Source organism: Vicia villosa, unplaced genomic scaffold (genome assembly GCF_029867415.1).
Source record: "Vicia villosa cultivar HV-30 ecotype Madison, WI unplaced genomic scaffold, Vvil1.0 ctg.003329F_1_1, whole genome shotgun sequence".
Lineage (NCBI taxonomy): Eukaryota > Viridiplantae > Streptophyta > Magnoliopsida > Fabales > Fabaceae > Vicia > Vicia villosa.
Window position 1 is genome coordinate 34,377 of NW_026706178.1, and position 14,907 is coordinate 49,283.

At 34.1% G+C, this 14,907-nt stretch overlaps 1 protein-coding gene and 1 long non-coding RNA gene across 2 annotated transcripts; one reads left to right on the plus strand and one right to left on the minus strand.

The window, feature by feature from the left end:
* Positions 1 to 3,213: 3,213 nt before the first annotated feature.
* Positions 3,214 to 11,407, plus strand: LOC131640816 (uncharacterized). Its single transcript, XR_009295343.1, has 3 exons — positions 3,214 to 3,349; positions 3,599 to 3,671; positions 11,273 to 11,407. It is a non-coding gene; the product is annotated as an uncharacterized LOC131640816 (long non-coding RNA).
* LOC131640815 (cysteine-rich receptor-like protein kinase 25) lies at positions 8,760 to 12,866 on the minus strand. The gene is made up of 7 exons (XM_058911193.1): positions 11,261 to 12,866; positions 10,699 to 10,839; positions 10,482 to 10,603; positions 10,193 to 10,403; positions 9,809 to 10,043; positions 9,338 to 9,491; positions 8,760 to 9,249 (listed from the first exon to the last, which is right to left on the minus strand). Exons 1-7 carry the CDS (start codon positions 12,864 to 12,866, stop codon positions 8,923 to 8,925), a joined length of 2,796 nt encoding a protein of 931 aa, XP_058767176.1. The 3' UTR covers positions 8,760 to 8,922.
* Positions 12,867 to 14,907: the final 2,041 nt, after the last annotated feature.

The window sequence follows — 14,907 nt, forward strand, 5'->3', positions numbered from 1 at the left end:
GTTCAAGAGGACCACAAGCATTACTTTTTTTAGGGCATAAAATGGGTTCCTCTAATTTGGAGATTTCTCATCTTTAGTATGCAGATGATACTTTAATCTTGGAAGCCCTCTCAGTTGAGAATCAGTGGGCTATTAAAGCAATTTTTAAGGGGCATGAGTTAGTTTCGGGCCTTGGGGTTAATTTCCCCAAGAGTAACCCGACTTGGATTAATGTTAATCCTTGATTCTTAGCCTTGACTAAGAGTTTTCTTCATTGGAAGATTGAGTGTCTTCCCTTCAAGTATATAAGTCAGTCAGTAAATACAAATCATCGATAAAATTCTACATGGGAACCCTTTGTTAACTTGATTTGGAAGAGGTTGCATTCTTAGAATCATAGATATGGTAGCCTAGAAGATAAAGTCACCCTTCTTGATTTTGTTCTTAATTGTATTTCTACGTTCTTCCTTTCTTTCCTTAATATGCCAATGGAAATTTAGGAGAAGTTAGTTAGGATTAGAGGAGGTTCCTTTAGGGAGGTGTGACAGGAGATTCTAAGATATCCTATGTGAGATGGTCAGATGTGTTTAAGGCTAAGAAGACTTAAGGTTTAGGTGCTAGAGATCTTCGACTAGTTAATTTAGCACTTTTAACTAAATGGAGATGGCGCCTTCTAGAGCTTGCTTTTGGCATGTGGGTAGATATCATGTCTGCAAGGTATGGTCACTCCAATATCACCAACCTTTTAAGAAGGTTGGACTAGGTATGCAAACCTCTTTATGGGATGACCTTTGGATAAGGAATATACCTCTTAGTATTAGGTTTCATAGGCTCTTCAATATCTCTCAAAGGAGCAAAAATACTATGAGTGAGATTGGGAGATGGGAAGACATGAGGATTTCTAGAGATATTTGCAAGATGAGACCATTCTTCATCCATGAAGAACCCAGGGTCTCTGATTTTTTCTTGGTCCTACAAAAGTTTCAGCTTAGTGAGGAGAGAGGTATATGGACGTGAAGGCATTCTAGAGTTGGTTTATTCTCAATTGTGTTTGCTTATCAAACCCAAACTAGTATCCACCCTTCTCTAGAGGTCCTTGTATCCGGAGAGAATCTAATTCTCCTCCTTATTTGGGATAGTTGAACTCTCTCTAAGACCATGGTCTTTTCTTGGCAACTTCTACAAGATAGATTCGTGTTGATATATATATATATATATATATATATATATATATATATATATATATATATATATATATATATATATATATATATATATATATATATATATATATATATATATATATATATATATATATATATATATATATATATATATATATATATATATATATATATATATATATAAGGGCATATCATATGAGAATGCCATCTTTATATGAGAATGTGAAAATGAATCTGAACAATTAGATTCTAAAATAAATGGTAAAGATTATGTGTGAATCTTTTATTATCTCTCCTCCATTATTAAAATAAATGATTTAGAAGAGAGAAAAAAATATTCACACATAATCTCTATAATTTATTTTAAAATCTAATGATATATATATATATATATATATATATATATATATATATATATATATATATATATATATATATATATATATATATATATATATATATATGCGAAGCTAGGGCCCGACTAGGGTGGGCCATTGCCCAGGCTGGCCCAAAGGCCTAAAAAAACCGCAAACTTGATTGATCTCGTTAACCTTCCTTCCACTCTCAGAGACTTTGTCGGTCAATCCCAAACTTATAGTTTGTTCTGTTTCATGCCCGTTTGGTCCTACCTCAAAACCAACAATCTTCAGGTCCTGCTTTATTTTACAATTTTATGAAACTGATTCACATCAAAGTAATTTTCGGTATCGAAGGATTTGAAATTATTGTTACTATTCTGTTTTCTTAATTGAAGATTTAAAGGGTAATGCGTGTTTATGAAGAATTTAAAGGGGCTTACTTTGATTTGAGGAAGAAGAAGAAAAGAATGGGTTTACTTTGATTTTAGGAAGAAGAAGAAAACAATGCAGATTTAGGTTTATTGTTATTGATTTTTCTGCATAATTGGGTTTGGATTTAATATTATCATTATTCCTTACACGTTGCTGGCTAGTAGCATGTTTGATGTGATGCTGCCACTTCAATTTTGATTAATGACAGGTTTGAGTCTAAAAAATTAAATTGGAAATTTGAGAGTTACCTAAAACTATTGAAAAGTGGATTGAAAATTTACCATTAAATAATTTTAAATATATTTATAATAACTATTAGAAACTTAAAGAACTAATTAAAACCCCATTCAAAATATAATTTCAAATATAATGAAGATTCAATTTATAATAACTTATTAGAAATTATTGGAATATTTTTTTAAGCTTATTGATAAAGACGAGGAGATTTTTGGTTGATAAAGAAAGTATTGAGAATGTGAATGTTGTGCAACCGGAAGTCGAATTACAATCATTGTCTAATAATAATATGTTACATTGAGCGGAAGATATTCAAGTCACTTGATGATATTGATATTATTCGAACATTCACCGTAAAGAAGTCTCGGAAAGGAAATTTACCTCGTGATTTTATTTAACACCCTAACACCCTATTGTAAGGCTATGTTTCATCTCTTTTATTATGTTTGATAATTATTTATATATTATATACAATGAATTTGCGGTATTTAAAATTTTGCCCAGGCTATATAACTTTTCTGGCTTTGCATATATATATATATATATATATATATATATATATATATATATATATATATATATATATATATATATATATATATATATATATATATATATATATATATATAATCAAATAACATCAATGTATCCAATTTAGTAACATGACACCTCCGATAATTCTTTATCGCATATCAGTATAACAAAATCGTCCGTTGAATTGAAAGCTAACATTATATAGATAATGTTCATAAAATTTAACATCAATCAGAAATTATTTGACATGTCAACAAGATGCATAAAAACGAACAAAAACGAACGCCTTACAAAACTTTAACATAAACGTTAATTTTGATCACTCTCTTTAACATATTAAATAATTTTCGTTTGATATTAAATTTTCTAAACATGATCTATATGATGTTAGTTTTCAATCCAACGGTGGATTTTGTTGTACGAATTAGATGTTAGCCCCAACAAGTGTCTCTTCCGTACCTGTTTGCGTGGAGATGGTAGAAATCTCGTGACATAAAATATTACAAAATAGCTTCACTGTTACAATTTTCATAGAATATAGATTTTCTTTCAAATTCATCCACCACTCCTCAGTCATTCATCACCTTTGGAATTCAAATTGTTTAGTAGATGAGATTCATCAAGGTAGTTTCTTTAACATCAGTATATATGCCAATCTCGTTTGATTTTTCTGACAATGCTTTTCACCCAACAACTGTTTGATAAAATGTCTCTCAAAAATATGCAAACAGATTATGCTTAATTAATTAATGCATTTTCTTTTTTACTGCCATCTTGATAACAAAGAACCCAATTGAATTTGACAACAATGTGATAATGTTAAATGAGTAGCCTAATGAAATTGTAAAAATAATGCACTTTATTCTTATGCAGATACAAAGATGCTGATTCTCCAACTATGAGTTTCAAGCAAGCATATGCAGTTCAATTCAGATGGCAAAAATCAGTATGTATATGTTTTACCCATTCCAATTTCCACATATTGTCACTATTGCATTTTGATATCTATGGTGTTCATTGATTTTGATTTTGATTATCATTATCATTATTCGTTATATTGGTATATCTTCAGAATTAACGTGTTTTTGTTTTTTTTGGTAACTACCTTTATGACAGTTACTACAAAACTAAAAACATCTTACTTTTCACAAAATTTTCTTTGCTTTCTATAATTTAGAGACTCATAACAGCTATAGAAAATATTACAAATTAGCGAAAATACACCAAAATTCACTATTGGGAGAGGGTAGAGATGCTCATTGAGAGAGAGAGAATGTTAGAGTAAATTCAGCTTATGCTATGTTATTTGAATAAGTCAAACTGTTATGGTCGTGGGAGGATCATGGGGTTCAGTTTAGGTTGTCCTAGTTTATAGGATTTGTTTGTTTCGATTTTCTAGGCACTTTCTATCCGTTTTATTAGGCACTTTCTAGTGCATTCAGTTTCTTTTACTGTTTCCTTTGTAAGGCTATTTATAAGCCATGTTTCCTATCAATAATATAACTCAGTTGCCAGAATTCTACAACTGTTAACATCTGGCATCAGAGCTTGAGAGATTGAGTATTGAAGAACACCAACGAGTGTCTGTGAGAGAAACACAAGAGAGCCATAAAAACAGCATGGGATCTGAGGAGAAAAGTGGTGGTTTCTCAACACCGTCAATTCCCAAATTCGATGGGGATTTTGACCACTGGAGTATGGTCATGGAAAACCTCCTCCGATCAAGAGAATATTGGAGCGTGGTGGAGACGGGTTATACTCTGCCCAGAGAAGGTGTTGTTCAGACAGATGCCCAGAAGAAGATTCTTGACGAGATGAAACTCAAAGATCTAAAGGCAAAGAATTATTTGTTTCAGTCTCTGGACAAATCAATTCTAAAAACCATAACAAAGAAGGAGACGTCCAAGCAGTTATGGGATTCGATGAAGATGAAATATCAAGGGAATGCTCGAGTCCAACGCGCTCAGCTCAACCGACTTCGAAGGGAGTTCGAGGTCTTGGCCATGAAACCAGGTGAGTTAATCAATGATTACTTTGGCAGGGTGATGGTCATTGCTAATGACATGCGGAATTGCGGAGAAAACATGGATGATGTCAAAATTGTCGAGAAAATTTTGCGGACATTGACAGAGAAGTGGAACTATATAGTGTGTTCCATCGAGGAAGCTAAGGATATTGATGAACTTTCAGTAGATGCCCTACAAAGTTCTCTCTTAGTCCATGAACAAAAGTTCAAGAAAGAACCCGACGAGGAACAAGCATTAGCAGTGTCTTACAATGAAGGTGGTAGCAATCGAGGGCGAGGAAGAAATTTCTTTAGAGGAGGAAGAGGACGTGGTCGAGGGCGTCAAAATTACAATAAAGCAACCATTGAATGCTACCGTTGTCATCAATTGGGACACTTTCAATATGAGTGCCCCAAATTGGAGAAACAAGTCAACTATGTTGAAATGAATGAAGATGAAGAGATGCTTCTTATGGCATATTTTGAAGCTGCTAAAGCAAGGAGTCAGGATGTGTGGTTCTTAGACAGTGGGTGTAGCAACCACATGTGTGGAGATGCCTCTCTCTTCTGCACCATGGAGGAAGGCTTCAAACGAGATGTGAGTTTGGGAAATCACATGAAGATGAAAGTGGTTGGCAAGGGCAGCGTAAGACTGAATTTTGAAGGAGCAAGCCATGTTGTTCGAGATGTATTCTATGTCCCTGAACTGAGGAACAACTTACTCAGCATTGGCCAACTTCAAGAAAAGGGCTTGGCATTTGTGATCAAAGACAATGAGTGTCGCATCTACCATCCCTCGAAAGGCCTCATTCTTCAAAGTAAAATGACGGCTAATAGGATGTACATCCTAATCTCAAACAACAAGGAAACAAAGGAACAATGCTTCCAAACCGATGCTCAAGAAGCTGCACATTTGTGGCACTGCAGATTTGGACACTTAAGCTACAGTGGCCTTCAAGTACTACAGAGCAGTAACATGGTAAGGGGCTTACCTAGTCTTGGAGAGATCACAACAGTATGTACTGAATGTATGAAAGGCAAGCAACACAGAGAGTACATTCCAAAGAAAGCCTTGTGGAGAGCTGTAGAGCGTCTAGAACTCATACATGCTGACATTTGTGGTCCCATTTCTCCTATGTCACATGGCCAAAAGAGGTATTTCATATGTTTTATTGATGATTACAGTAGGAAGGCTTGGGTATACTTTATTACTTACAAGAGTGATGCATTTACTGTTTTCAAGCAATTTAAAAGTAGTGTTGAGAAGGAATCTGGATTATATGTGAAATGTTTGAGAACAGACCGTGGAGGGGAGTTTACTTCAACTGAGTTCAATGATTATTGCAGAGATAATGGCATCAAAAGGCAACTTACAGCAGCATACACACCCCAACAAAATGGAGTGGCTGAGAGGAAAAACAGAACAATCATGAACATGGTTAGAAGCATGCTTGTGCAAAAGGAGGTACCTAAGAGCTTCTGGCCAGAGGCAGTAAACTGGGCATTCTACATTCTCAATAGGTGTCCTACTTCAGCACTAAAAGGTATAACACCAGAAGAGGCCTGGTCTGGCATTAAACCCTCAGTTGAACACTTCAGGGTATTTGGATGCATTGCACATGTTCATGTGCCAGATGCAAGAAGAACTAAGCTTGATAATAAGAGCACAAGATGTGTCTTATTAGGAGTGAGTACTGAGTCTAAAGGATATCGTCTGTATGATCCTATTGGAAAGAAAATTACAGTGAGCCGCGATGTGGTGTTTGAAGAGGACAAACAATGGGAATGGAATCAAACTCATGCTGAATTAGTCAAGCTACAACTTGAATGGGAAGACAAGCAGCCAACAAATGAGGAAATTGAGCAACAAAATGATGATATGCCAATTGCTGAAATAGAAAAAGAGAATGATGGTGTGTCCCAGACAAGACATGAAACTGAAATAGAACAAGAGAGTGATGAAAATGCGGAAGCCGAAAATACAGAAAGTGTGGGAAGAGTTCAACGCAGCAGAAAAGCTCCAGCGTGGATGAATGACTATGTTTTCAATCACTGTGTTGATGATAGAGGTAATCCAGTCAGTTTTGCTTTGATGTCTAGCACAGACCCCTTGACATTTGAGGAAGCTGTGAAAATTGATAGTTGGAAGAAAGCTATGGATGAGGAGATAAAATCCATTGAAAGAAATAGCACATGGTCATTAGTTGATCTTCCAAGAGGAGCTACTAGCATAGGGGTCAAGTGGGTATACAAGACAAAATTGAATCAACATGGTGAGGTTGATAAGTACAAGGCCCGTTTAGTAGCAAAGGGATATGCACAACAACATGGCATAGATTATGAGGAGGTGTATGCACCAGTGGCACGAATGGATACTGTTCGAATGATTCTAGCTCTTGCCGCTCAAAGAAATTGGATTGTATATCAGCTAGATGTAAAGTCGGCATTTCTACAAGGAGAGCTCACAGAGGAAGTTTATGTTGATCAACCAAAGGGATATGAATTGCAACATGAGGAGACTAAGGTATACAAGCTCAAGAAAGCCCTTTATGGACTTAAACAAGCCCCAAGGGCATGGTTTAGCAGAATAGAAGCATATTTCAAGGCCATGGGCTTCGATAAAGAGGCAAGTGAACATACCCTATTCACCAAAGTCAATCAACAAGGTAAGTATTTGATTGTAAGTCTTTATGTTGATGACTTAATCTATACTGGAAATGAGGAGATCATGTTGCAAGACTTCAAGCAATCTATGATGAAGGAGTTTGAGATGACTGATTTAGGAAGATTGAAATATTTCCTTGGAATAGAAATCACGCAGCTTGATACTGGGATATTCATCAGTCAGATGAAGTATGCAAAAGAGATCTTAAAGAAGTTTGGCATGGAAGCAAGTAATCCAGTTTTAAATCCAATGATTCCAGGAGTTAAACTTCACAAAGACAATGAAGGTGTCACTGTGAATAGCTCTTTGTTTAAGCAACTAGTTGGAAGTATGATGTACTTGACCACCACCAGGCCTGATATCATGTATACTGTGAGCATGGTCAGTAGATACATGGATAAGCCAACTGAGCTACACCTAATGACAACTAAGAGATTACTAAGATACTTGCAAGGAACTGTGAGCTATGGAATCTTCTACAAGAAATTAGGAAATCAAGAGCTAGTGGGCTACACAGATAGTGATTATGCTGGTTGCATGGAGGACAGAAGAAGTACATCTGGTTATGCTTTCATGCTTAGTAATGCAGTTGTGGCATGGTCGTCGAAGAAGCAACCTATTGTCACCCTCAGCACTACTGAAGCAGAGTTTGTGGCTGCTGCTGCGTGTGCCTGTCAAATGATCTGGATGAAAAGGATATTGGCAAAGTTAGGCTATGGTGGAAGTGAAAAACCAGTCATTTTCTGTGATAACAGCTCTGCTATAAAGCTCTCTAAAAATCCAGTTATGCATGGAAGGAGTAAACACATTGATGTTCGCTTTCATTTCCTACGTGACTTAGTGAATGAAGGTGCAATTCAGTTACAATTCTGTGGTACCAAGCAGCAGATAGCAGATATCTTCACAAAGCCACTCAAGCTTGAAGATTATCAAAGGCTCCGAAAGAAACTAGGTGTCTGTGATGTCTCAGAAGTAAACTAGAATGTCTAGTTTAAGGAAGGGATTGTTAGAGTAAATTCAGCTTATGCTATGTTATTTGAATAAGTCAAACTGTTATGGTCGTGGGAGGATCATGGGGTTCAGTTTAGGTTGTCCTAGTTTATAGGATTTGTTTGTTTCGATTTTCTAGGCACTTTCTATCCGTTTTATTAGGCACTTTCTAGTGCATTCAGTTTCTTTTACTGTTTCCTTTGTAAGGCTATTTATAAGCCATGTTTCCTATCAATAATATAACTCAGTTGCCAGAATTCTACAACTGTTAACAGAGAATCACAATTCTAATTAATTAATTTCCAACTCCTTCGGCCTAAAACAATTGGATGAGATGATAAAAGATCTTTTCCCTCTTAATTGGCTTCGACTCAAGTCTTGATAAAGAGTTAGGTCAGTCTCAGTAGCTGTGTTAAAATTTGTTTGCTGGGTCTAAAAACAAAAGTTGATATATTTAAAAAGGGAAAAACATATTTAGCCATATTTATAAATATTCACCAAAAAAAACAAGTATATGTTTAATGAAAATAAATTAACCTATTCTCGAGGATAAAATTCACTTATAGACATTTCATTGACGGAAAATGATACAAAATTATTGGCCGAACTTGATTCCATTTGTGTTGTTGCTTCTTGATTCATTCTATTGTGTATGAAAAATGCTGGTTTTTGTGGTGATGGCAACTCCGGTGAATGACTGTTGAGATATGAAACAACCGTTGACATTGTTGGTCTGACATTTGGATTTTCTTGAACACATAACAAACCAATCTGTATGCACTTAATAACTTCAATTAGAGAATACTTTTCTATTTTTGAATCCAATATGATTAATGGAGTTTCATTTATCCACTGTCTCCATACCTGTAGAATTTATCAAATTAAATAATCAAATCATCAAGCTTTTCTCAATTTGAATAAATTTCAACTGACTAACTAGGATAATACTCACATAACTTGTGAGGCCTTCGGTAACATGATGTGGATCATAAAGACTTATATTTCTTTTTCTAGTAATAATCTCTAAAACAATGACACCAAAACTAAAAACATCTGACTTCTCTGAAAATTGTCCAAGCATTGCATACTCTGGAGACATGTAACCCCTATGATAAGATGGTATAAATTAGAAAGAAATAAAGGTTAGGAATGAAAAATAGAGGGTTAAATATGCTTATTTTTTTCCCTTTAAATATGTCAATTTCTGATTTTAGTTGCTACAAAAATTTCCTTCAAACCTCTGTTGTTTCATTTTTTAACTAGTTAAAACACAAAAAATATTAATTATAGTTAAAACACAATATTTGAGAGCCAAATATATTTGAAGGTCATATTTGTGGGAACTAAAAAAGATAATTGATATATTTCTAACGACGAAAAGCATATTCAACTAAAAAAATATAGGTAATAATTTAAAACTTACCATGTTCCAGCAATTTTGTTTGTATATCCCTGGTCTTGATTTATTTGAACCATTCTAGCCATGCCAAAATCTGATATTTTAGGATTCATATTTTCATCTAATAGAACATTACTTGGTTTAAGATCACGATGTATGACTTTGAGACGAGAATATTCATGTAAATAAAGAATTCCTAAAGCCGTTCCTCCTATAATTTTGTAACGTGCATCCCAACTTAAATTTTGTTGTTGAGTATCTGCACATTTTATTGAATGAATCACAAACTAAAAGAGATATGTTTTGTAATCAACCACTTGTATTAATTTAAGATATTGTGCATCAATTTAAAAGCTTGCATAAATTTTCTAGTTAACTAATAGAAGAGGTTGAGTTGAAATGTCATACCAAATAAAAAGTAATCAAGGCTCCCGTTTGGCACATATTCATAAATAAGAATCTTCTCTTGATCTTCTAGGCAAAAACCTATTAATGCCACAAGATTTCTTTGTTGTAACTTAGCTATCAATAAAATTTCATTCTTGAACTCAACTATGCCTTGATTTGAACTTGATGAGAGCCTCTTAACAGCTACGTGTCTTCCATCAGAAAGAATTCCCTAATTAGAAAACAAACCATCATTTATGCAGATAAATGTCATAAAGTAATACGAATAAATTTTGTCATATTTGCTCACCTTGTAAACTTGTCCAAATCCACCTTCGCCAATCTTGTTTTCATGTGAAAAGTTGTTTGTTGCTGTTTTAATTGCTGCCATTTCGAATTGCAAACCCTCTAAAGTCGTACTTTCATGACCAACTAGACAAATATGTTTGAATTATTAAACCAATTAGCAAATCTTCATGAATTGACTTTTTTGCTAGTTCTTACAAAATTTCAATCAGATTACTTACAATTTTTTTTTAGAATTAAGGTTTTATAACTGCTCTTTCTTGCTCTTTTCCTTAGCAAATAGCAGAAAAATGCTAACAGTAATGTGGAAAGGATGGTTGGGACAACAACTATCATCGTTCGCGACCTTCTTTTTTCATTTTCTACACAAAAGAAGAACATGTGTGTCATACTGTCATATATACCAAATAAAAGTTAATCCACAACAGTCGTAAAAATTCCTTACTACACCAGTAGTAAATAATGTTGCTTTAATGGTTCCAGAATTAATAGTTCAACCATAACTAGTTATTCGTGTCTTTTAAGATAAAGAGTAATGAAATGATAAATAGCAAAATACTATATATTGTCTTTATAACTTCTCGTTATTTTTCATTTTTAATTATCTTTGGTTGAAAGGTAATTCAAACATAACAAAAAATTGTTTTATCCAAGAATTGAACCTGGGTACAATCCAAACTATTTGATTCAATTTTAGATAAAGTTTATTAACCACTTGAATTCTGTTACCTCTTTACTATTGAATTGAGTCATGCAAGAAATATTAATTGAATGAAACTTCACCTTTTGTTGTAGGAGGAGAATTAACATGCCCGGACTCCTCTGGTTCATTACCATTGTTGTAGAATTGGGACAGTCCAAACATCATATAGCAGCTTGGATATAGAATTTTCCCCTCTGGACTTGCCAAACTATTCCAAGGAATTTCGTATTGGAAAATGTTTTGCAAGCAAGAGCCACAATCCCCATCAGACAGATCTGGTGTACATTGAGCAAGAGTGTAAATGGTTTGATGATCATTCAATTTTACCGATTTTGTTTCATAATTTTTTAGAGTACTATCTCCTGTCTGCAAATTTTGCACTTGAGATAAAATATCTGCTAGTTTCCAAGTAGCAAAGCTTTGCAGCATGTTGAGGTGAGAAGTGTTGGCCATATTGAATTGGTGAAATTTAGGCGCGGTTGTATTAATATCTGAAATGAGAGAGTGATAGGAATAACGGAGTAAGCATTTATCGTACCAAATTACAGCTTCTTTGGAGGAAGGACATTCTGATGATATTCTTTTGGTTGCATCTTGGACACACAACTGACACAGGGTATGGGAGAGGGCTATATCACCACGACACATAAAGAGGCCATATAATGTCTCCTCAGTCGTCTCCACAGTCGTCTTGAAAAAACTAGTTAAGATGGCATTTGAAGACAAAGAAGAGAATAATGTTGTGAGATGTAACTGTAAATCAGTGTCATTTCTTGAACAATTGTGGGAAAGATAAGAAGGATGCTGTGAGTATTTTGAATCAATTGTATTGGAAGCTGGAACGAGTTCTTGTGGGGTTGGAGCATTACTAGGGCGATAAAAAGGGTACACCTCATTTCTGATGTAACAACTGTAGCTTTCAGAGCTCCCTACTATTATAGTGTTAGTTTCACTTTCACAAGACTGAAGTAAATCTGTTATGGTTGTATTCAGACATTTCCGACAATCTTGTGGCGAAAGGTCAGGTGTGCACTGAGCTTGAAAATAAAGGGTTTGAAATTCAGATAACGTTACTTCCTTTGTTGCATACTTCTTGACGCCAATTAAAGAATTTGCTGCCTCATCTGCCACTCCATTCCAAGTTTCAGAAACTGAGTGCTCTAATATTGCCTGGTTTGACTGGTAGATGACAGAGGAGCATGAGCTAGAAAGTACACTAAAGTCATGAGTGAAGAAAGAGTTGTTGGAATATCGTACCCTGCAATCATCATTCCAAATCATAACCTCTTTGGACGAGGAACAATCAGTGCTAGTTGATGAGTCCGAAAAATTGTTATGAGTCATATTTATAACGCACTGACTACAAAGATGAGCAGGAACATCACCCATGCACATAAACAAACCATAGACTGTGTTGGAGGAGTTGTTTTTGTCTGCTACCATGGTACTGTAAAACTCTTTGTTGGCAGTAGCGTTGGAAGACAAATATGAGAAAAGGGTCTTGAGATTTATTTGAAAGACACTGTTTAGAATGGTTTCATTGTTATCGGAGCAAGGCATAGATTGAATATCATAACCGTTCGTTGCTTTAGTAGTTGTGAAATTGATAAAGCAAACAAGAATAAGGAGAAAGATGGGTTGGAAAGACGCAGTGCAGTGTTTGTTAGTTTTTGATGGCACTACCATGATGGCTCTGCGATAAGTTTTCTGGTTTTTTAACTGTTATCATAATGATTTCTATATATTTATGTAACTTTGAAGTAAAAAATCATAGCCGTAGTTCGGTCTACGAGTGTAGGGCATAGCAGCACAGCTTAATAAATACACACGCTATGACATTTTAGCATTGAGAAGAGTGTTTTAAAAATTGGACTGGACATCAAACCGGTGAGGTTATTGGGTTATTGGTCGAACCGCATGACTGAATCGGGTTAAGCCGGATAACTCGGTTGAATAGACTGGTCGTTATAACAAAATTATATAGGTATAAAATCTGTCGAACCGGATGATTCAGTCTCTACAAAATATAACTAGCATTTAAATTTTTTGAAAATATCATATTATAAAAAAATTCACAAGTTCATAATTTAAATTTAAATTTTACACATAGGTATCACAGCCAATAAAATAGTATATAATTATAAAATATAATTGCAAACAAAAGTTTAATCGCAAAATAATCTAATTGAATAATTTATAACAAAATAATTTCATTATTTATTAAATTTAATTTTAATAAAAGAAAAATTGTTTCAATGTTGGGATCTCCTTCTTCAATATCAAAATCATTGGTACCAAAATCAACCGCATCTGCAACAATTTTTTATTATTTTATTTTATATTTTAATTTTTAATTAAAATAGTCAAAACGATGCTGTTTTAATTTTTTAAAATTAAAAAAAAATTAAAAATGCATTTAAACTGCCGGTTCACAAAAACCGCAGGTTTTCTCGATTTTAGCGGTTTAAACCGGTTTTGACCGGTTTATACCGGTTCAATGACATTCTCGATCTAACTACTGAACCAGACCGGTTACCTGGCCGGTTCCCGGTTCGATCGATCCGACCGGCCGGTCCGGTCCGATTTTTAAAACACTGATTGAGAAAATTAGTACAAGAACATTAATAGGAGTAATTGATTTAGTTGTCATTATCACGGTTCGGTCTTTTGTTACTGCGATAAAAAAAATTAAAATTAACAAAATTAAAATTATTTGATATCAGAATTGACTTGGAACCCTAAAAAAAATTAGTACCAGAACTTGAGTATTGTATTTAGAGATGAAAATATTTCCATATCCAATTTAAAAAAATCATTGCCCTCAATTATATTGGTGAATTTCTTTTTATTTCTTATCAATAGATTGAATATTCCAAACAGAAGGTTGGTTTTGAGTTAATGTAGACTGATTTTTTTTGCAAACCATGTTTTTTTTTCTTCATTTTTGACTTTACTGTTTGCTTTATGATTATTTCCAATGAGACTAAGCAAATTACAATCCAACCAACTCAATCTCATCTCCGGTCAATGCACATTTTAGACTTCCGTGTTAGTGGATTAGGTAAATCATGATATATGAAGTGTATTCACACCACAAATGACTTTGACTCGTTAATACATTAAAAATATAAATTAACTAGATGTAATTATACGTGTCGGTGTATGACTCCAATATCGATATAAATATAGACACTGTTTTTTTTTAAAGGTGTCAGTGTTATGATTTTGCATTTTAATAATATTGTTATTGATTATACGTTTAATCAATCACGGTGTTCTTTCTCTTGCATTTTAATTTTCGTAGATTATTGCATGTTTATGTTTGTCGTTTCTTATTGTAGTTTATCGTTAATTTATGTTGGTAGCGATTTATTGCATAAGTTTAAGTTTTTTAAGAATTGGAACCTTATTGAATTTTAGTGCTGATTAAATTTTGTGGACTAGTGGAAGAACACTTCTAGTGTAATTTAGAGCTTATCAATTTAATATAGTGTGTGACTTTTTGTGAATTGCCTTTAAACAATATGTGATATTTGTGGATTGTGTAAATTGGATCTATGGTTGATTTCCGATATAAGCATAAGATCTCTATTTTCGCTTGAAAACTTCCGCGTATTTGAAAAACTCTGATATCTCACTTTGAGTATCGGTCAATTTTTAAAAAGGGTATATTCACCACCCTCTAGACCATTTCTCTACTCCATATTCCTACTTAACAGAGCATGTT

Excerpts from the sequence above, each read along its gene's own strand:
- LOC131640815 (XM_058911193.1), bottom strand. The coding sequence starts at position 12,866 with ATGGTAGTGCCATCAAAAACTAACAAACACTGCACTGCGTCTTTCCAA. Across the intron at positions 10,404-10,481 it reads GATTTGGACAAGTTTACAAG|GGAATTCTTTCTGATGGAAG; the intron begins GTGAGCAAATAT and ends TTTTCTAATTAG. Across the intron at positions 9,250-9,337 it reads CCGAAGGCCTCACAAGTTAT|GTATGGAGACAGTGGATAAA; the intron begins GTGAGTATTATC and ends TAAATTCTACAG.